The 24156-nt window shown below is 40.3% G+C and overlaps 1 protein-coding gene across 7 annotated transcripts in view; it reads right to left on the bottom strand.

Annotated features, from left to right (window-relative positions):
- dmd (dystrophin) overlaps window positions 1-24156 on the bottom strand; it is a 361839-nt gene that overhangs the window by 8308 nt on the left and 329375 nt on the right. For 2 of the 7 annotated variants that reach the window (XM_047355826.1, XM_047355824.1), the window contains 10 exons: window positions 15263-15324; window positions 15065-15139; window positions 10955-11156; window positions 10777-10862; window positions 10169-10344; window positions 9652-9818; window positions 7862-7973; window positions 6464-6600; window positions 3950-3988; window positions 2399-2464 (listed from right to left, as the gene is read on the bottom strand). In XM_047355826.1, coding sequence (XP_047211782.1) covers window positions 2399-2464; window positions 3950-3988; window positions 6464-6600; window positions 7862-7973; window positions 9652-9818; window positions 10169-10344; window positions 10777-10862; window positions 10955-11156; window positions 15065-15139; window positions 15263-15324 — 1122 coding nt within the window. Of the gene's footprint in view, window positions 1-1174; window positions 1241-2398; window positions 2465-3949; window positions 3989-6463; window positions 6601-7861; window positions 7974-9651; window positions 9819-10168; window positions 10345-10776; window positions 10863-10954; window positions 11157-15064; window positions 15140-15262; window positions 15325-19645; window positions 19863-24156 lie in introns of those variants that run through there. The other 5 variants (XM_047355823.1, XM_047355825.1, XM_047355829.1 and 2 more) reach the window with 4 other exon arrangements.

Here is a 24156-nt window from a genome sequence, read left to right as displayed (position 1 = left end):
TCCCCATCGCCTGAATCTTCTGTACACACAACCAAATAAAACACAATGCATCATTTCTCACAACTCTTTTAAAAAAACCTTTGACAGTTTTCTTAAGTTTCTGTACAAGAAAGATTTGTTTTGTGTTAAAATCTTATTACATGGTTTAGGTATTTATATGTACTGCCTGTTTGTAATGATAATGATCCTAAATGAGGCCCACAACAGGGTTGCCTTCATAGTCTGCTGTTATTTGTGTTTGACCCATACTGACATTAAGGACTGGGAAAGTGAGTGGACTTGTCTGGTACCGTTTTAGAATGGTTCAGGACTACTGTTTCATTTGATATTATATACTTAGAAATCACATGTGGGGTTCCTCAAGGCACCATTCTCAGGGCACTTTCATTCAACAGCTATATGTTCCCCCTAGCTCAGGACTACATCTCTTAACCAAATACTGCTGAGGGCACAATATATTTTTGTGTCGTCATCATTTCAGTTCTTTAGAGTCACCAAATCAGTGTGTTCATCTTATCAATGAGTGGACAAGCCAGAATATATTGCAGAAAAGACAAATCATTGTTTTTGGTCCCAAAAATACAAGGTTTAGAGATCAGGACTTGGACACAATGAGACTAATGTGCACAGAGCTGCCAAGTAAACTATGTGGGCTCAAGTCAAAATTTTAACATCAGCAAAAGGTCTATTAGAAAGATCAGAAAACTAATATCCAAGAAATGTCGCCAGAATATGCTTGCCAATCAAAACAGGAAAAAAACTGGTTTATGTTTTATACCCAAACTGTTGAGTTTGTTAGTTCCTCTCTCTGCACCTCACAATAAATTCTTTTAAAACAAATTTAAGACTTTGTAGACAATACTGCAAGAACAATAGTTTTTTTTAGAAGGAAAAGTTTATGATGTTTTCAATGATGAGTTTAAATATGTATTCTTACATAAACTTTCTGGGGGTTTTGTCACTTTATCCAACAGGATATTGAGGAAGAACAATAAATCTGAACATAATCAGGAAAACTCAAAATTTTGACCTTAAATCCAGAATACACATTTACAGACAAATAACACAGACAGCCAGTGGAAACAAGGACGACAGAAGCAATTGACACGCAGAAAGCCAGTCAGTGAGTTAGGAGGAGGACAGGGCAGAACAAAAAACAAAAAGCTGTTCTCACATGCTCTCATTGGGTGAGATACTGTCATTCAGATAAGAGCCGTTACGGTTCTCCATTTCTGCTAGCCTGCGGAGGGGGGAGAAAAAAAGCAGTCAGTCTTTAAACCAAAAACCCCCACCTCCAAACCGGATACTGACACCTGGCTGCCAGGTCCAAGGGCTTAAATTAGATCCATAACATTTACAGTATTGGTCAGATTTTTGCTCACAGCTTCTCATCAAGTCTGATCAAACCACTGACTATTGTTTTTGTTATGCGGACGGTTTAGGTAAGCACTAATGGCATCTTAATATATCTGTAAAAATGACATTTTAGACAATATGCAATTACTGCTGTGTATCCTTATAGGTTTTTATATGATTCACTTTAAAAGAATTGGAGCTTATTGATTATTTAATGATAATTTAAATTAATAAATATAACTAATATACTGTACAATACTAGGTAAACGAAGCGAAATGTTTAGCTTTCAAGCTGCTAGCATATTTTGCAAAAACAGCTATACTGTTGTTAGGAGTTCTGAAGGTCAACCAGGCCACCCTTCAAAGCACAACTTCACTCAGGCAGGATCTCCTCTCTTCACAGAGCAACACTGGAGATGACCATCAGGTTTCCTGGTCATCTCCCTGACTAAGGTCCTAAATGAATTAGAATTAAGGAATGAAAGTGAAGGTTTTTGGCTAATGCATAGAGATGCTACCCCTTGTTGTGTTCCATCACATTCATTTCACGTCAGTATTCTCAGTGTTATGCAAACAACAAACCAACTGCTGAAGGACAGGAAGCTGACAAATCAGCCAATAAAACAGTGAGCCATGAAACCAAATCAGTTATTCAGTCATTCAGAAACTGGTGGCGTTAGTTAGCCGAGACATCTGCCAGAAACAACTCCCCCTGGCCTGCTCTTGCTGCCCCCTTTAATGCATGTTCTCAACCCCTCGTGTCTATATGGCAAATTCCAGATACAATGCAGCAGCATACTAAAAGCAGCTGCAGGTGAAACACTATAATCAATCTCTAATTCATAGATTAATGTAATTTTCTATCAAATTGTTGTCTGGTGTCCACTCTGTATGACAGCCATCAGCTGGGACACTTTCAGGGCTGAGGACAGCAGCAGAAAATATGTGTGGAATAAAAACATAAGGAAGCTGTGGGAAAGACTGCTTCACCACGACATGTTAGCAACACCTAATACGAGGAAACAGGATTACAGAGTGTTACCGGTTGGCGTAGTGCTCAATCCGAGAATGTGTGTCATCGTGGGAGAGCTGGGGGGACGAACCAGGCCTGAAAGAAAGAAAGACAAACAAGACAGAGCTCATGAGTCCAAATGAAAACGATAAAAAAATCAGTTTTATGTCCCTGAAATGCACAGAAAGACTAGGAAAGCAACAATAAAAAAAGAGATGTTGGATAACTGCTACAACTGCTTTCATCCATGTAAAAGTTAGAATAGTCTTGAAAGGCTACATTAATTCAATTCAAAAAGTGAAAGTGTGGAGATATATTATGTGTGTGCATTAATTATTATTATGTTCATAACCAGTGTGGGAAATGAAATGTATAACCCGTGTTAGTATAAGACATTGTGGCCTGCAGAATTGTTGTTGCACAAACTTGGCCTTGAATGTAATGAAGCAGAAAATACTGAAGAACTGCATGTGTGGGAAAATGAGTGATAATGCAACTACAGAGTTACTCCCTGCTTATATCAGTAGATACGAGATGCAGCTGTGAGACCGGAACATGTCCTAATATGGTAGGCAGGAAAATGTGTGTAACGTGACTACATGTGTGAAAAAACTGTGGACAGAGCGCTGCCTATTTTCATGTGTGTTTCAATAAAAGCAATGGCCCCAGGGAGAAGCTCCGAAGTCGTCTCGGTGTGTGTTGTGTTACCACATGTGAGAGCTTCCCTGGTCCAGGTATTTGAATAACATACAGCTGTCTCCGTGTGATTTATTATAATGTCTTGTGAATTCTTTCAGCTTACGGTGAATAAACGAACACGCAGAACACCCCTTGGGAGGGTGCTTCAGCAAAAGTCATACAGATTCATTACACAGAATGATATATTTCAGGTGTTTATTATGTTGATAATTAAGGTTTACAGTTATGAAAACTGGAATATTACATCAGACCAATCAAAAAGGGGTTCTTAATATAGAAATGTAGACCTACTGAAAAGTGTTTCCATGTACTGGTGTCAATGACTGTCTTCTGGACAATAGTAATGTCAGCAGTGACTGCATATGCAATAACATCACATTTTAAAGTCCAGTTTTTACTGGTCTTACGAAATATTACAATATTCTAAAATTTAAAAACGTATCACTGTGTTTAATGAATCTATTCATGAGTTTTTCTTTTTAAAATAAATTACTGCAATAAAGGAAATTTGGAGTGTCATTACATTTTTATTGATATGGAGCTGTAATTTGGATGTTTTCAAACTTGGGACTTATTTGGTGTCACATTTTAAACTGGTTCCTGTTGTAAAACATTGCTGTAACCACAAGGTGGTGGTAAAACACAGAGTTTATGGAGGCTGCATCTACAGCCAGACTTGTACTGCCTGTTGTGTGCTTTGATCCCAGATACCAGGTTTCATCAAAAAAGAGAAGAGCATGCAAAGCCTGAAGAAAATACATCAGAACGAAGTAACTGGTTGAAGATACAGCGAACGAGCCGCAGACTGAGACTAAACCTACAACTCTACGTGTTTGTAGGGGAATCTGAATATAAGCATGAGTGTGTCAGCCAGATACTCACGCATGATCTACAGGCCAGAAGTTGATCAGAGTGACAGGACTATAAGAGAAATAAAATACCATCATTAAAATTGGATATTTCTAATTATATTCTGAAAGTTTCAATGTATGCAGCTGCTCTTTGGTGGAATTCTATTCAATAAAAGGAAGTTAAACATCCCCACACAGGTTCAATGGAAAGAAGGTGTGATAGTATGTTTGTTTTACATTGTAGAAGTAGAAAGAGTTCAGTTACACATTAATCTGACACAAGAGTCCACTATACACATGTGTGTCCTGGCAGTGCAAAAGTTCAGTTTCAGAAGCTTTTAATCCATCATATCTTTGGAATCTGTCAAAAATAATTTGGCAACTTGTGGTTAAACAACGCTATTGTTTACAGTGGAGTTTCACAGGGTTTCCCTTTCGGACAACTTTTCATAAACATGCTTTAAATGGCCTAAATGCCTCTTTATGCTGATGATACCACCCTTTACACCTGTAAAATCGAATTAATTAAAACGTAAGATTTATTTGTTGTTTGCTTCTAAACTATTACATTTATTTACATTTACAAAGCATTTGCTAGCAAATCTGGAGCCTACATAAATTATTTATATTTTCTTTCTTCTTTAGTAAACAAATTATTCCTCAATGCAACATCCATAAATGATAATGGTGAATCACAGTAAGTTGATGATATAACAAGGAATCAATGACTTTTTCACAGAACTGCATTAAGTTTTGAAGACTTTGTGCTGCAGTTTATCTTGGCTGCTTCAATTGTCATCTGAAAGCCTAGATGTCCATGCAATCTGTCTACAGCTGAGCATCAAAGTTACGTTTGGAAATCTAAATACATATACACAGCCACAACAAAACTCAGACACTAATACAAAGTAATTCTCTATGTAATCAAAGTGTGTTCTGCTTGTGTACTTTTATTCTAAGTTTGATTTTCTCTATAGAGGAAACCTTGCAAATCTAAGTGTGGTCTTTAATTTATCGTGGATATAAAAGTCTATACAGCCCTGTTAAAATGACTTTTTATGTAAAAAATGAAACAAAGATGAATAATTTCAGAGCTTTTTTTCCACTCTTTGAATGTGACGTTGAAAGTGCCTTTGATTGACTCCAAATACAGTTCAGTCATATAATGCCATTTCTTATGAAGAACAACATGTAAGCCCGGATTAATTAGAGTCTCCCAAAAGCATTTGGCCCACTGTGTTGTGTTCTCTTAAAGCATGGCCATAATCTCAAAATGTGGTGCAAAAATGATGACACATAATCAAAAGAGCACAATGAAGCATGACGGTGGAAGCATGATTTGAAGCGGTTTTTCTTCAGCTGGATATGTGGCCTTAAGGTGGAGGGAATTATGAACTGCTCCAAATCATCATTAAAGTTGGCCATCTGGCTTCTGCTAGAAAGCTGAGATGAGGAGCTTCATCTTTCAGTGCAACAACAACCCAAAGCCCTCATCAGAATCAACAGAAGAATGAGTTTTGGACTGGCCCAGCCAGGGCCCAGAACAAGATCCAGTGGATAAAGGCTGTGCTGTTTTGTATCTTTATGGGCAAATGTTGCCAAATCAAGATGTTCCATGCTTATAGCCTCCTAACCAAAAAGACTGAGATCAAGAGGTGCCTAAACAAAGCATTAGTTTAGGGGTGTCCTCACTAATGCATTTTTTTCTTTGTGAACATTTACATTTGCCTTTAGGATTAATAAAAAATTTTTGAATTGAATATTTTATCGACAGACGGATCGGTGCGGCTGCCGCAGTAATGGGGGCGCTGTGCCGGTCCATTGTGGTGAAGAGAGAGCTGAGCCGAAAAGCAAAGCTCTCAATTTACCGGTCGGTCTACGTTCCTACCCTCACTTATGGCCATGAACTTTGGGTCATGACCGAAAGAACGAGATCCCGGATACAAGCGGCTGAAATGAGCTTCCTCCGTAGGGTGGCCGGGCACTCCCTTAGAGATAGGGTGAGGAGCTCGGCCATCCGGGAGGGGCTCGGAGTAGAGCCGCTGCTCCTTCACATCGAGAGAAGCCAGTTGAGGTGGCTCGGGCATCTATACCGGATGCCTCCTGGAGGCCTTCCTCGGGAGGTGTTCCAGGCACGTCCCACCGGGAGGAGGCCCAGGACACGCTGGAGGGACTATGTCTCTCGGCTGGCTTGGGAACGCCTTGGGCTCCCCCCGGAGGAGCTGGAGGTGGTGTCTGGGGAGAGGGACGTCTGGGCATCTCTGCTGAGTCTGCTGCCCCCGCGACCCGGTCCTGGATAAGCGGAAGGCGACGTATTTGGTCATAAAAAGGCCTGAAATCATTTATCTATGTCTTTGTTTAAATCCCAAAAACAGGAGGCATTTTAACATGGGGTGTGTAGACTTTTCATATCCTCTGTATATCAGATAAGTACATGTTTCATTTTGGGAATGTCTACTCTGTATTTTAACTGTTTGTTTGTGTGTGTGTGTGTGTGTGTGTGTGTGTGTGTGTGTGTGTGCATTCGCGCGAGAGTGAGCCCCACGTTTCCATGTTGTCCCCCTCTAGGATGGTCTGGACGGGCAGGTAGCCCATGCGTGGGTGTTTGGCGAAGTAACGCTTGGTCCTGAATTTGTTCTTCAGCACCTTGGCAAAATCCCGCACATCCTCCCCTGATGTGGTCTGCAGAGCCAGGCAAAAGAAGTGGGACATAACACCATAAGACACACTCTTTTAAGAAAAAAAACTTTTTGAAATATTCAACTATATTAGACTGTATTAAAACATCGAGTTAGTGATATGTGTGTGTTAGCTACTTTCCCTTTATACAGTGGAGCAAATAAGAAGTTGTGCATCATGTTTCCTTTAACCAGCCTAAACAAAGAGGAATCTAAAACAACATGTGACTTTGCAAAAAACGTTCCTTTGTTCCAAAATGTCCTCAGATAGGGGCATGATGTGCTGCTTTTTGAGACTCTTTAGCCTGCTTCATGTTGTCAGACTGGTTCTTTTAATAGATTTCTTCATTCTACAACTGTGGCACAAATTAGGTAAGTGTTGAAATTAAAATATAACCATAAAATGTAGTTTAATCATGTGACGTGACAAAAATAAGAAATCTGTAAGAAGGAAAATACTTTTTCATTTCCATGTGAATCCTATAATACTGGACAAATCTGGACTGGAATATATTAGAATAAATACAGATCCTTGGAATCTGGTTCTGATCATTGTACCTTCATTTTGCCTTATAAGCTGAACCCAGTTTACTCCTGGTCCAGTTTAATACCCAGAAGTAAAGATCTAGAGGCCTAAAAAATGTAACTCAAAAACCCAAATGATCAATGAGGTGGAGAAAACCCTGTTCTCCACCAATTCTGATTTGTAACATTTCATGTAACAGAAGAAGATACTAAGTCTTAGAACTCAAACATTTATCCTGACTTAAAAAAATACCTAATTAAATTCCACGTTTCCCACTTTGAACCCAGTTAGATTTGTTTTGTTTGACTGTTTGCAACCTAAACAAATGCAGCACAGAAGTGTGTTTGTTTTACAAGCAACAAATAGTGGCTTATAAAAATGTTCATTTCCACTCCTGGGCCAAAGCCATTAAAAGCAAAGACAGGAAGAATATGGTGTGGGGAGTAGTACAAAGTGGAAGCCTCTCTGTATTCCAGGAAACTGGTTGACTAAGCAATGACCGGTGGCTTTTTTCTGTGGAGGTAACCTTTGCTAAACCCAGGCAATGATTCCAAGCACATCTGCCCCTCTTACAGCAATCAGTCGACTTATTATCTTGATAGAGAGACTACAGCTGGACTCTTAAGTAGTAAAAGCTGCAGGATGCTTAATGCAAATTTGGCAACTTGAAAAAAGTCACATCTCCATTTTCCCTTGAAAAGAAACCCCAAACAGAGCAGTGATGGAAACTGGGTCGTACCGGAGTGCAGTATTCAACCATGGGGTATTGCATCTTGTGTCCCTTGGCGACACGGCCAGAGAAGAAGCAGCTTTGGCAAATGTCATAGTTGAAATGTTTCAGGCTCCGATATCTGTGGGGGAGAATAAAACATGAAGGAATAACGCCTTCAACACAGTGTAGAAAGACGGTAAAACAGGGGGCCTCCCTTATGTCATTTCTTCCTTTCCTTAGTTCCTTTGTTGTGCCGTTCCTTTCTCATCTTCCTACTGTCCCTCCTCCCTTTCCTACCCCATTACGTCCTTATATCCCATCTCCTTTCCTTTCTTTTCTACCTCTTTCCTTCCTTGGGCCCTCCCTCTGGCTCTATATTTAAAACCTGATCAGTACAGTTTGTGAACTTTTGTCTTGAATAGTTTAAATTAGTTGTAAAGGAAAAAACTAGAAATGTGTATCCAATACAGAACTTTGAAACCTTAACATGTTGTGTTTTATTGTTAATGATGCATGGGGCTGGGCTGGCTCTCTGCATCAGGCTATATTTGCTTTCAGTGCAACATTCTGACATGAACCTGACTGAGGCTTTACTCTGAAAAAGGCTCTTAACTGTTCTTAGAAATAACCCGAGTCATATTCAGGGTCAGTTAATAGAAGCATTATGATCTTAGTCCTATTATGAAGACATGTTTACATCTCAGTGAAGCTATTACATCATGATAAGGTTACCATGGCACCTGGCAACACACAAAGCAGCTGAAGTCAGCTGTGGGTAAAAAAAAAAAAAAAAAAAAAAGATAACATAAAAAGCTTTTTGGCCAAAGAGAAACCAAGAAACAAAGAAAGATATGGATGTAACAAAGCTTTAAAAGCAGTTTTTGCATTTTCTGTTTTAGGTCAACAGTTTTCCAATAGCAAAAGAAATCATAAATCATCACTGATAATAGAATGATTGTTGGAAAGTTATCAATTTGGATTCAAGGATTGAAGGAACTTTTATTGTCACACCAGCTAACATTTACATGCTAAGGTATGAAATCCAGCCTCAGGTCCTGGTTAATAAGCCTAATATCCTAGTAAAAAGTATAACATGCAAAGCTAAATATACCAATAAAAAGACAAAATACAGCAGAGGGTCATTTGGAGGACCCTCTCCAACCATTCTTCCCTTCAGACCTTCTCTAGTTAAATCAGGCTGGATCTGGGCCGCATTGGCTGAAATATTTAGGCCTCTTCATAGATGTTTAGTTGGATCTCAATCACAGTTCTGAGTCAGAATCCGCTTTATTTACCAAGTTGGTAACACAGACAAGGAATTTGAGTTTGGTTCCACTTCACTCTAAATGACGATATTTTACATATAATATGTATAAACGAAAAAAAAAATCAATTTTTTCCTGTAAATATGTATGTTTACAGCGTTTTTATAAAGGAGGACGACGAGGCTGAATTAGTGCAAACATGCATGATATCGATCTGGGAACTCTGACTGTCAAGTGTTCAACAGAGAGACAGCCTGGGGGAACAAACTGTGCCTGTGGAGCCAACATGAAGTTCAAGGTCACAACTGTTTGTCTCCAGGTTGTGTGGGGTCTGCAGAGATGTTCGCTGCCCTTTTCCTGACCCTAGACCTGTACAGGTCCTGGATGGAGGGAAGGTCAGCCCTGATGATCCTCTCTGCAGATCCTAATTGTTCCCTGCAGTCTGGGCTTGTCCTTTTTTGTGGAAATTGCACTTATATATGTGCACAGGATCGAGTGAATAAATATCTTCTGGAGGCACTGCATATCCATCACAGGTGCGACTTTCCTCACCTGAACCCAATGATGGGACACTCCTTGCAGATGTTGCACTTGGCTTGGTGCTTGGCGGTTTCGGCAGCTGCAACCCGATGCAGGACAGGGAGCCAAACCATAGACTGAGGCTCCAGGCGCATCCAGTCCAGGAACATGGAGGCCTCCAGCTCAGGTTTGTTGTTGGCCTGCAAAGAAAAACAAACAGGAAAGAACAAATTTGTTGACATTTTAGGTGTACCCAATCAGAAATCGTGACAAAAGCAGAAAAAAATAGGGATGTAATAAGGAAAAATAGAAACCGCTTCCTAATTTCTAGACCTCTGTGCAGGAAAATGTTCTCTGTCCATTCTGTTAAGAGTGGAGACTCAGGTTGACTCCAGATACTGATCTGGATAATGATAAGCTGCCATCACGCTGACAGGCACACAGTGGGAAATGAGGAGGCTGGTAATCACGAGTAACTCAAACAGAATTAGCCTCTGCTTGTGTTTGCAGCTCTGTCAACAACTCAGTCACAGAACGCCCCTGTCCAGACCTGTTCTGAGGCACGTACAAACTGGAAGCAGCTGCGAACGGAGGGCTCGATGTTGGAGCCGCCGAAGGATGCGACCTCGCCGAGCTGCCGAGGAATCTGGATGGAATCATGGAGGAGAAGGCCCAAACGGCGCTGGTCACAAAAACCCGTGGCGCTGGCGACCTGTCGGAACAAGACTGGACACAAACAAGAGGGAGTGGAGAAAATGATGACTTTTAGTTCATTATTGATATAAATTCAGAAAATAATCATTTATTAAATTAGGGTTTCTACAGTAGAATTTTGATTCAAAATCATTTTTTTAATAATTTCAGTATTTCTTTTATAAAATGTGTAAACAAACATTTAGAATTGATAAATTTTGACTTTTAGATCATATAACCTTAAAAACTATTTCATAAAATATTAATTGATGAAAATTCATTCAATAACAATTTACTAAATATAAATGTTGACTTTTAAAAATAGAATTTTGGTATTTTTTTCAACTTCTTTTTTCTTACAAAAATGAAGTCAATTTTGTTAAATAAAGATGTATAAAATACAGATTTACACTTCTAGCATTATTTACCCATAGTGAGCTTTTAATGGACACTGCGTGGACTTACATCTGTATTTATCCTCCAGATGAGCTTTGCAAAGTGAGATGATTCCAGTTTTAAATGACAGAGTCCGGATCTTTCCAGTGCGCCCGCTGTTAAAGGAACATTTTACCCCGTTAGAGTAACGCTGAGCTCCTCGGAATCATGAAACTCTAATGTGTTGTGTTTAGTGCGCTTTACATACGTGTCGTAGACGTTGAGCAGCCAGTTAAGGCACATGTCTACGCTCAGCTGGACGTTGACCAGGTGAGAGTGGCTCTGCTCAAGCCGCTGGTACAGGCTGGTCAGACAGGCCACCAGCTGGGAAATGTCCAGCAGCTGCTCGTTCTGCTTCAGGTTGTGCTGCTCGAACACCTCGCATGCTGTCTGCATGCTCAGTAGGTCCACTAAACCAGGAACGATCGTTATATTTGGTTAGCAGGTTCTCATTACACACATGCAGTTCTGTGCAGAAGCCCTCTTTTAGATGCCATTCTGTGTTCATTTTGCTTCCAAGCCACCAGACTCTTAAAATCGCTTGAAGCAGTTTTGATCAGTATTCAAATAGCAGACTTTCTAAAGGTGTTTCAGAGGTTTCCACCACACATTGCCTTGTTTGCCTTTATTTTCAGTCTAATGTATGATGATTTGTAGTTTATTTATACTAAATTTATTAGGAACAATGCAGTTAAATATAGTGGACAGGATGCAAATGAACTGGCTTCTTATTTATAATTTTAAAAGCTGGATTTTAAAATAACTGTTGTTATTGTCAAGTCAAGATCAAGGGTAGGAACCATTCTGTGATAATCTGTTGGCCTTGGGACTACAGTGGAAGGAGTCATGTGCCAACCAACATGTGAATCTGTGGAAAACTGTGTATGTATAGCATCATGAAATAATGGGAGTTTTTCTTCTCAGCTAATTTCACAGAGTTTCTGTGAAAAAAAAGACTCTTATTAAGTACTAGACAGATTTAAGATCATCATAATTTAATGCCTAATGTTGTTCAGGAAAATTGATTTATTTAAGTTTTTTAGACATTAACACATGAACTTATTTACCTAACAAAGTATTCCTTACTTTATTCCAGATCTGATTGTGTTTGTATTATTTAAGGTTTTTACTTGAAAAATTGACTGAAACAATTATTGGAAAAATGAACTGGAAAAACATCTATCAATTCCTGTCTGAAATTAAACAAAGAAACCTTTGCATTTTTGCATGTTCAGTCAATTAAAAAAACAGTGAATGACCTACCCTTGGATACTAACCATAGGTACAGCGTAGCTGCTCTGCTGTGTTAGCTGCAGTAAATATGACTGCATCATCTGCATTGATCTGACATGTTACAGATGAGAAGTTCAATATAAGACCATTCATTAAAAGGCTCAAGAGCAAAGAACCAAGAACAGACCCTTGTGGAACACCCAAATTCTTTTTTACTATGGATGGGATATGGCCTGGTAAATTCTAACACATTCTCTATTTTTGAGATAAGATGTAAACTATTTTATTGTTTCACTTAATAACTTACAGATGGCTATTTGGATGTAAGGAAACTTATTGACAGTGTCCAAAGTATTTTATAGGTCTATGAAAACCGCTTCTTCCACAGTCAAGAGACTGATTGATATTTTCCGAGACACAACAAATTGTTTTGTTGGGTGTGAGTTGGTCTCGTTTGCTTAGCTACAAAGTTTTCAAGAACCTTGGATGGAACAGGTAGAATAATTACACATGACATCAATTTATAAATTGTTTAAAGTTTAAAGCCTGGTGAGTCTCCTGACCCTCAGAGACCACCACTACTGAAAGTGGAGTCTTTCAACAATTCTTATCCGACTCAACGAGTGAAGGACAAAGGACCTGGCACTCGTCAATAATCAGCCACAGGCTTTCAGTCATTTGCAAAAAGCTTGAAGGGTTAGAGCAAACTTCTCAAGTTTAAGCGGGACTTTTTACCAACTCAAAAGGTACTGTGCCTCAGTGGGGCACACAAAGTTTAATTTGTTTAAACTGCTTGGACATTTTATATACTTGCATATATACTGACATTCAGGGTAACAACCATCTGAACATGCTGCATTTGTTTTTAGCCCCTTTGATCTGATACCCCTAAATAAAACCCATTGCAAGGAACTGCCTTCAGAAGTCACCTAACTTGTAAATAGAGTCCACCTGTATGTAATTTCATTTCATTTCACATTCAGGTGTTCTATGAAGGCCTCTAAGGTTTGTTAGAAAACATTAATGAACAAACAGCATCCAGAAGACCAAGGAACACAGCACAGGTCAGGGAGAAAGTGGTGGAGAAGATTAAAGCAAAGTTAGGATATGAAACTGTATCCCAAGATTTACAGGTCTCACATTGCTCTGTCCATCATCTGAAAATAGCACAACTACAATTCCACCATACCCCTAAACCAGGAGATCATTATTCAGAGAAACAGCCAATAGATCCATGGTAACTCTATAGAAGAGGTCGGCAATTACCAAACGAGCCATTTTGCTTCCGTCAAAGGAAAATAGTCTGGTGCCGCAAAAGATTACATAGCTAATAAACTTTTACATTTAGTTTTTATTATTTTACCTTTCACAATAGAGTTCAACAAACAGAACCGCAGTGTGTGTGTAGGCCTACTTTAAAACACATTACTCACTGAACTACCCAGGCCTTTTTAAGTCCTTCTCGTATTTAAAATTAAAATAAAATGAAGCCCACTTTAATATAAAAAACGAAGTACACGTAAACGTAAAATTGGAAATGTTTTTTGAGTCCATTTCAGTGTGCTCTCATCCTCTTCGTGTTTCTTTCTCGGCCAGCGCTCAAGTGAAGCACCTGAGCATAAAATAAAATTCTGCATCAACCCTGCGTCTAAACTATCTTTTTTTGAGTTATAGCCAATTACATGCCAGTGTTCATACTTGTTTAATGTGACTTCTTTGTCTGAAGCTCTGTGCTGATCTTCCCTAAGTCGGGACTAGAAGATGCGACTTTGATCTTCCTACAGGACTGCAGACCCTCATTTGTAAGGCGGACACAATTTTTGAACTTTATGAAGTTCATGCATCACGATTCCTTCCAGTATTCGCCGTCTATGAACGGCTTCCTCCTCCTTATGATCTCATGGGCTGCCACAAAACCAGCAGCTGTAGTTGAGTTTGGAGAGTTGATCCACTTCTTGAATGTGTGTTTGCTCTTCTGAACTTTCCATAGTAGTTTCAAAATAGTTCTTTCACTCATCTTCAGTTTGGTACTTTTCAGAAAATGCTGAGTGCTTGTTTTGAAAAACACAATTTAACGTTACATTTTTTATTGTTTGCTAATTTCTCGCCACATATCAAGCACACAAGGAAGCCCGCATCGCTGGCAGTAAAGGCAAAGGAATCTGTACATGCAGATTTTTCTCTTTTGGGATATATTCATGGTTGGCTTACTGCAGGGGCTGCAACCTCAAGAAGCCACCTTAGGGTAAAGCCGAGAGCTATAGATGTGGATGAGACGAATATTTTGACTGACAGTTTATAAAAACCTTATTAATGTATCACCTCAAACGTCGACATAACTATGCATCAAAAAAATAAAAATATATAAACAAAATGAAATATGCTTTTCTTCAGCAGAGACATACTGAACATAGCTGATAGGAAGTACAGGACACTCCTGCACCTGTTAGATGCTCCAACAAACTTGAGATTGGAGCAGAGGTTCACCTTCCAGCAGAACAACCATCGAAAACATGCAGCCAGATAATTCAATTCAATTCAATTCAAAGATACTTTATTGATCCCCGAGGGGAAATTAGAAAGGCTAGATCAAAGCATATCTATGTGTAAGAATGGCCCAGTCAAAGTCCAGCCCTAAATCCAACTGAGATTATTTGGCAAGACACATATTGACAAGCCATACTTGTGTATGCAAAGCAAACATTCAACTCCAGAATTACATTCCCTGGGATTTTGCTTTTATGTATAAAAAGCTTCACCGTCACAAAGAATTCCTCCGTGCTGTACTGCTGCAGCCAAGCTCTACACTAACACATAACAAGTAGGCGGCTCTCACTCTGCAGATCCACAGGCAAAAGATGAGAGGGATGAGTAAACACACATATGGACGCCGTGGTGCGTCAGAACAGAAACAGAAAGGGACAGATGGTTAATAGTACAGAGAAGACAGAACAGGCGGGACAAAGATGAAGGAAAGGAGAAGCAGCAAATGGGCTGGAGGATAAAAAGGAGAGGGGGTAGAAAGGAAACACGGGGCGAGGAGTACCATCATGACATGAGCTATTTATATAGTTAAAGTACTCACAGCAGAGAGCTTTCTGCAGGCGTCTGAGCTTCATGGCTGTGCGGTAGGCTGAGAACCGAACGTTGTTCAGGTCGGCTGAGGAACAAAACACATTCTACGTTTAAACCCTCCGTTGGACTCCGCCAAAACACCTTTTCCTCCAAACGCACCAAATGAACCCATGAAAGACTACTTTAAAGATGCTGAGGAGAAGCATACCCAGAGACTGGTAGAGCTCGCTCATCTTGGGATGGTCCCAGCATGTTGTCTGGGTCTGGTGGCTGGAAAGGGACAAAAATGGAGGAAGAACAAACATTTGGTAAGTTAACAATTCATACAGTATTTGGGCCTAATATATGGAGCCCAGCTAAAGTTTCAGGTTGGCGACTGCAATCAGATGATCCTCAGCTTGACCTCCTGGTTGGAAACAGAATGTTTTTTTATAACATTTTATGCCCGATTTTTACCAGTCCGAAAGTAAAAAAAAAAAAACTCGTTTGGACCAGAGCGCAACTAGATCACACCAACAGCACCTCTGCAGATCCTCCTTGGATCTCACCATGGTCTTCTGTCTCACTTCAACAGGAGCACCAAACTAAATGTCTGAAGTTAAACAGGGTAAACCTCATCCAGTGTCCAGCAGCAATGTTATAAGAGCGTGCAACTGATAAGATACACCAGTTTGTAATTCTAACTATTTTGTGTGAAAATAAATGTGGGGGTGTCTTAGTTTAGTCCTCACCAGTAATTGCATTTTTATTATATTTTACTGAAAATTGTAAAAAAAAAAAAAAAAAAAGCTGATTTGATTATTTATTACTTGAATTTCTCAGTATTGTTAAAAAGTACAAAAAACACACTTGTAGGGGGTTCTAAATTTTCACATGACTGCATATGAAAGGACAATACATTACTAGTTCAATTAAGAGTCCTTTGCATGTGAGTGAAAACAGCTCCAACCAACAACAAGTTGAGTATTTGAAGTAAATAAATCCAAGGATCAAAGTGAAAAATCATCTCAGCGTTCTGTGTGCAGGTGTGTGTTTGAGGTCAGGCTGTAATAGTAGGTGTGCAAAGTGGGTGACTGTTGAACACAGTGGGTGTTGTGGCTCAACCACTGCAAAGAACAAAACAAAGAACAGAAGAAGAACACAGTGCAGCTGAGAGTTTATCCGCAGACACTTTTCTGCTGTCCAACTTCTACCCGAGGCATGTTGGAGCACAAACACAATCCTATCCAGCTTGGAAGCAGTGCACATGGTCCAAGCTGGTTGTACTGGAGCACACCTGCACTTAACCTCAATCTCTGAAGCATGCACAAACAATAATCGGCCCGCAGGCTTGTTTTACCTCTCTCCCACACTCACACTCCCGATAATGATGAGAGGGGTCCCCTGGTGAAGAGGTACTCTAAAATCCTAAGCCTCAGAGTGTGGATAAACAGCAGCTCATCATGAGCGTGCTGCTCGGCACCACTTACACAAACGCCCCCGAATACACGTGCAGCAACAGCTTTTATCACGGCAGCGCGTTCGGACTGGAAACTGCTGCAGGTCCTCTTCTGCACACCAGCAAGGTGTTTGTCCACCTAGAGCGTTGACTAAATGTAATAGTGAATATCTGATAAGAGATTATTAGTTTGTTAGTTGCAAATAGCTGAAAATGACACTTTAACAACAAGGCTGTAAAGACACATAAAAAAAACAACAGGCACCGTAATTTAAGGTATGAGACTGGATCAGAACTAGGCCTGCAAGATATTAGAAAATTATATAATGGCATTATAAAGATAATAACAAGAAAATTAATTTTACATTTAAATATTACACCAATCAATACACATTTCTCTCCTCCCTCTCTCCTCTCCACCCTAGCCCTGGTACCACAGTAACAACAAACCAAGTTTCAGTCGTATCAAAACAAATCATTTTATAGAAGATTTAGAAATGCTTCACTTCATGGCATCTAACATTCTTTTCTTGTAAAAAATGAAATAAGCAAAGCAAAGCAAAAACAGAGGAAATCTTTAAGGTGGCAGATGCTTTTTTACAGAACTGTACACTGCGTACACTAAGACTGCGATGACAATGTATTTGCAATATATTGCGCAGCTCTAATAGGAACATTTCTACTTGCAGCAGATACCATCAAATACTATGAGGTCACTTTAATAGGTACACCTTGCTAGTCCCAGGTTGGAGCCCTTTACCTTTCAGGACTGTGTTAACTATATGTGGTTCAGCTTGTTGTTTAGCAGTTAACAGAGACACGAGTTTTTAAGGACATATTTTAGCAGGTTAGTTAGAGGAGATGAAGGAAAAGCACACAAACTGGGGGAAACTCCCATTATTAGACCATTAGTGTTTAAACCACTGATTGAAAACGTTTGTCTCAACTTTAAAAACACAACCCAAAACAAACAAACTAGCCTTAAGACTTAGAGGCCTGTTTGCACTCAGGTAGTTAAAATACCTCAAAGCAAACACAATGAAATAAACAACATTTAAATAGTTTTATCCTAAACTAATTTTCTCAGCCCAGACACAACCTCTTACGTGAACAGTTCGGGTTAGAAGCGGCACAGCGCATGATGATGGTGGCTGGAAGTGGGGCTTCAAGCCATAACTCTAGCCATCAGTAAGTCAATGAAAGCACAACAGGTTTCGTGCAGAGTTGAGCGTGATTGAGTGGAGTGGAACCGTGTGGTGCTGGAACAGTGAAAGGTAAAGAGGCAAAACTCAGACCAGTCCATCTGCCATCAACAATCATTAGGACAAATAGAGCAACATCTTAGTATATAAGGGGTATCTTTAAACCTTATAAATACAGTCATACGGTACAACATGTCTGCCTCAAGGGTCAACAAGTCCCACAAAAATTTGCACACATATTCACTGATTTCCTGTTCAGAGTGGATTTTCTGAACTTGGTTTCTGATAAAACCACATCTGCATTGACAAAGTGTTCCATGATACAAATCACGGCACCATGCAATCTTTATATAAATGCTGAAATGAAAAGAATGGAGGGCACTTTTTCCTTCATAAGCAGCAACTAACAAAAACAAATGAACAACTGCATAACCCCAATATGTGGGTTATGCACAATAGACAGTAGTCCGATGTCCCAACCAATAGGTCCACCAGGGCTGGGAAAGATGCTGTAAAGAGTAAAACCAATGTTCGGGTGCAGGTATAGATGGATCTGTGGCATGAGATCTCAGAATACTACAGCAACACAAAACTTCTCATCACACTAGGGTCTAAGGGGTATTTGTGTTGCTGTATCATTTAGAGATTAGTTCGGAGACCTGACGGCGAGTCCTGTACACTTGACACCCTGTATGCACGACTCTTATTTTGAAGTAAGAAGGTAAGTAGCCTGAGAGCAACTGATAAAGAGTGACAGGTTTGGAATAAACTTCCAACACATACAAGTTGCTTGACTAGCAGTGGTTTGTTTACTCCTATAAGGTTACAGAAGGTTTGTAAGCTCTGCGGGAATACCAGAACAATCTAAGCATTAACCGCTAACGACGCTAAGGTTATCTACCAGAAAACTTTAAAGAAGAATGTAGAAAGGGCAACTTTAAGTTCAAGGTTGTATTTAAAAAAAAAAAAGAAAATTCATGTGTCTGTCCTTTTCATTTCAGCAACTCAGCTATTTAATTCAGGCGTGTTGGACCAGGGGCACATCTAAAAGTTACAGGATGTTGATGTGTTAGAATGGCCATGCTCATTTTACTTCACACATCAGCAAGTCACTGTGCATACAGGGTCCTGCAATCAGGTGAAAACTCTTTTAATTCACTTTTAGGATAAATTGTTTTTACACAACTATTTCAAGATCTTGCTAACAGCTTTGCTTTAACACCTCAGCAAGGGGATTAGATCTGTGTGTGGCTAAGCATCCAACAGCTGTATTTAGTCCGAACACACACACCTGCAATCACATGGGTGCCAAAAATGGGAAGCAGCCATTCCCATAATAACCTCATCTTTATCCTGCCATACTGATCAGTAGGCAGTGGATCAGGGCAAAACAGCGCCAATGGGGGAAAAAAAGCGCTAGATTGAGCGCTGATTTGCACGGAAGGTGACCGTGTGTGGAGTGTGAAGGAATTCAAGCATTGCTGCACTGACGGCGGGGGTTCTGTGTTTTACACGCACATATTCCCAGTGGGCGCAATTCAGTCACATACTGCTGACATGTAGGCGCAGCTCTGGGCTGGATGTGAAAAATCTGGAGCCTTCAAATACAGTCATTTTATTCCAATATGGCAGCAGAGAAGCGGGGAGAACAGCGGCTGGAGGGGACGCGAGTGGCCGCACACCTCGCTTCGCTCCCCGGTAACAACCGCAGGAAGGGTTAATAGCTCCCAGAGAATCATTTACCTCCCACTTCATCGGTGGAGAAAAGGAAAGCGCTACTCGCTCAGGTCGCAGCAATGCGAACATTTCACCGCAATGTTTCCTCGTAATTGACTGACAGTAAAACCGCGCAGCCGATGTGTGTGCAGCGTGGAAAGCTTCACTGCATTACCACCATCCCCATTATTTATCAGCACCACAAACATTCTCCTGCCCCTAAGCAGATACTCACTTCCGAAACTGCTCCCGCATCGCCCGCAAATCAAAGTCCTGCGAGTCCGGAGGTGATGGCTAGACTCAGCGAGGAGAGAGGAGGAGAAGGCGGCAGAGCGTCTTCTGACACCGGCGAGAGGCGTCCGAGGTTACCGTGTAGGGCCTAATCGAGTCGGTGTGTGTTCCTCTCTGCAAGCAGCAGCGACGGGGCTGCGGAGGCAAACACATCCCGGGAATACAGCGGAGGACCACTTCCGCAGGGACATACAAAATAAAAGCTGGAACAGCTCGTTTCCAAAATATTTTTTCAGCCAGGTGTTTAACTCAGGAGGTCATCTATTCTTCCAGAAAAATTCCAGATATTCATGTAGGCGTCAGCAATTTAAAATAACACCAAAAACTTAATTTGAGTCATTCAACTAGTGAAATTCGTAGATGTATTACAGATGCTGGCTTATCATAGAGGGCTCCTACACAAGCATATTATTGGAAAGTTAAGTGAAAGGAAAAGCCACAGCAGTTATAACTGGCACATACAACAGGGTTTTATGTATATAAGATTATCAGAATTAATTTGAGACAATTTCAGATTGTAATGGGTTGTATATATAGAAATAAATGTGGTTATTTTTTAGGTAAACACTGGATATGACACTTTCATACAATTTAAAGTAGTCAGTATACAACTTGTGTAACTGTGTAAATTTGCTGTCCTCTCAAAACAACGACACACAGTCATTAATGTCCAAACTGATGGCAATAAAACTAAGTACACACCTACCAAAAATGTCCACATTGTGCCCAATTAGCCATTTTTCCCTCTCTGTGTCATGTGACTCGTTAGTGTTAGAAGATGTCAGGTGCGTCAGGGGGATCAGCCTATCAGGAATCAGACCATACGCAACACACTGCATCAAACTGCCTGGTTGTTATCCCAGAAGGAAGCCTCTTATAAGGATGATGCACAAGAAGTCCCACAAACAGTTTACTGAAGACAAGCAGGCTAAGGATATGGATTACTGGAACCATGTTGTGTGGTCTGATGAGACCAACATAAACCTATTTGGTCCATGTGGTATCCAGCATGTGTGTCAGCAACCAGGTGAGGAGTACAAAGACAAGTGAGTGCTGCCTACTGTCAAGCATGGTGGTGGGAGTGGCATGGTTTGGGCTGCATGTGTGCTGCCAGCTGTGGGTAGCTACATTTATTAAATACCAACATGTACTGTAATATACTGAAGCAGAGCATTATCCCCTCCCTTTGGAAACTGGGTAGCAGGCCGGTATTCAAACATAACGACCCCAAACACACCTCCAAAATAACCACTTCGTTGCTGAAGAAACTAAGGGTAAAGGTCCTGGACTGGCCAAGTATGTCTCTAGACCTAAACCCTATTGAGCATCTGTGGGGCATCCGCAAATGGAAGGTGAGGAGTGCAAGGTCTCTAAGGCCCTGTCCCAATACACCTGGCTTCCACCCTTGTGTTCCTCAATTGTACGTTCCCGTTTAAGGGCTGAAGTGTGTAGTGTGTCCCAATTCTCCAAAGTGGTCTTTCACCCCGCCGCCTTTGAGTCCTTGATCGACACTTCGGCTAAGCGCGAATCTAACCGGATTTCGCCGAAGTATATTACCCACAATTTATTGCTGCAAGTGACATTTGGAGCAAAAAACAAATACAACCATCATTGTAATCAACCATGAAATCAGAATAATAAGAACTGCCTAAACTTTAGACAGCAACAAGCTGACGATATAATTTTTTATGGTTTTCCAGACTCAACATTGTAAGAAGCCAACAGGATTTCAGTGGCTGGAAAATAATGGTGGCCAAACAAAACATTGACACTATGGCCACAATTCAGACATTTTCACTTAGGGTGTACTTACCTATGTTACTAGTGGTCCAAAAGTATTCATACTCTTTGCAAACTGTCACACTCTACGGGAAAATCCATACTTCTATATTATTCCAAATAGTCCAAGCTGTTCTAAAGCATCCTAATTACCCTGATCCATTGGGAACAGCTATTTAATCAACTCACCAGGTGAAAAACAACAGCTTGGGAGATAAAAAAAACAAGATTCAGCAACCAGCAGCTATCCCCCATCTTTACTCTTAGGGACCGAGGTCTATACTCCGAGACGTCAACGCTCACCTCCACAGAGCCGGGTTGATCAGAGACTACCTCCAGAATTTGGAAGTGGTGACAATGTGGAAACACTTGTGGGATCTGCTTGGATGTGACATTTATTTCATAGTGACCAGCACAACCACAGCAAATGCTCGTAAAGAATAGGATGCCATCCCACAGCAGTGTGTGACCAAATTGGTGACCAGCTAATAACACTATCATGGCCAAGAAATATTGTTACAACAAAAACACTGTATTTTTATACCAAATTAATTATAACCTTGTATTTGTATATATAATTCAGTCCTACCCAATTTCTACTAGGTATGAAGTTTTATTTTTTGTCTGGGCTTTATATTGATTTAAATAATGGTTTGTTTGAATTAAAGCTAGATTGTAGTTTCCTTTCATTTGTAGATTTCTTTTATTTGTCATCTAGTTTTTTTTATTTATTATTTGTGACCTTAGTGTTAAACCTTCAGGGTTTTAGAACCTAATTCTATTTGAATTTGTACTAGAATCTTCACATTTTCAAAATTGACATGAACACTATATTCACTCTCCCTGACAAAGTGTCCCGTTCAGTTGGTGTTTGACACAGGATGATAATTCATGGTGCCCCACCTCCAACCTCGATTTCCTACCTGAATCAGCAGCTTCTGTTTAAATATCTGTCCACTACGAACATGATGACTGTTTAAAGGTTCAAACATTAGTGATTGTATAAAATATTAGGATGTTTTGAGACTGGAGTTATTTTAACACAGTCGAGGATTGTTAAGATCTTAGCTTCAGTCTCCAGGAATGACTAATCTGGATTTAGTCTTAATGAAGACACCAAGAGATATTATATTAGGTATCCCTTTACACAGTTCCACAATTTGCCTTCAAATACGATAGAGATCTATGTTAGACAGCTTTATTTTGAAATTTAACCCTATTTACTTCCTGTGTAGTCTTGCCTGCAACTCAGTGTTGGCACAGCTCTGCTAGAAAAGGCAGAGATCAGGCTCTCTGCCTCTGAAACCCTTCCCCCCTTCCTGCTGTTTGAGGGAGCAAAAGAGCCTAGACATCTTCTGAGGGGGGTTTTCACCTCCCTGACAAGGACAGACAGCAAGAGCAAACTAGCGCTCCCATTCAGCATCATGAAACGGTAAAAGAACAATAAGGAATAGCTGGAAGAGAGCTCGAGGAGCAGAGGAGGGGAAGAGAGTAGAGTCCCTTTTGCTTGTGGAGAGAAGAGAGGGGAGCGATAAGCTGAGATGGAGGAGGAGAAAAGGGGGGTGGAGTATCTTTGCTTTGGGAGTTAGTGTTGCAGGATTGAGGAGAAAAGTGCAGACAAGTCTCAACTGTTCTACTTTAACCCTCTGTAACAGTGTGGAGGTGTGTGTGCATACACCAGTGAAACAACAGTCATTTGTACACATGCACTACAGCTGCAAAAGTCTCCAGGCACCAGCCCACATGTGAGAATGCAGATATCAGGAGGATCTACTCTGGATTTTATACCCGATTACTCCCTCAGCTGCTGAGTACGAACTCTAAAGGATGGTGGAGTGAAAAAGTGGATCCATCAGGAGATCTTTTCCTGTATTTAAACATGCACATGTGCTGGTAACAGCTGCTATTGAACAGCTTCCAGCTGATTTATAATGCTGAAGCATGTGTTCAGTTTTAGCTTCTCATCTTTTCCTTGCGTTACCATTCAGAACCAAATCTTAACCCCTACTGTATGTAAGCTGATAATTTGACCAAGACTTTACAGTCACTCATTATCCCAGTTGCCCTCTAACACCAAACTAACCAGTGGTTTGTAACCACCAGTGGTTTCTTTTTTCAGTTTATTCAACAAGTACCAGAACAGATTCTAGTTAGAGATAAATAAATAAACAGACAAACAGGTGACCAGAACTGGATAATATTCAGCTTGACCGGTCCTGACACAGGAATCTCAAAAATTCTTCCTTCAGTCCGTGAACACTGAAGGTGGAAGCATGTTCGCTTTTTATTCAGGCTGTTACAACAAAGAGCTCGACTTTGGCAGGGGCTACTCACCATTCTGTACCTTTCAAGTTATTTTCCATCAGCAGGGTACACTGAGGTTGGAGGAAATGTGAGAGTGCCCTAGATTATTCCTTTTTTCAGTTTGTATTGATTATGTGTTTTGTTGCATTGTGTAAAATAGAGTTTAAACACACACATATGTTAGGAAAACAAAGATTATTGTGAAGTGTCCTTTTTTCCATATGGCTGATTAATAAAGAATCTGATTAAAATCTGGAGTAGAACCACTCATCAATGTCTGCTTCTGTCACAACGTTCCGGTTCCAGAAACCTTCCATTACTATTGATGCACAGTGGTTTGTTCTTCATCATGCTCCAACATATATTCATAGG

The sequence above is a fragment of the Girardinichthys multiradiatus genome, chromosome 24 (assembly GCF_021462225.1).
Source record: "Girardinichthys multiradiatus isolate DD_20200921_A chromosome 24, DD_fGirMul_XY1, whole genome shotgun sequence".
NCBI classification, from domain to species: Eukaryota; Metazoa; Chordata; class Actinopteri; order Cyprinodontiformes; family Goodeidae; genus Girardinichthys; species Girardinichthys multiradiatus.
Note: the sequence above shows the minus strand (reverse complement) of the source record. Positions and strands in the feature narration are given on the sequence as shown.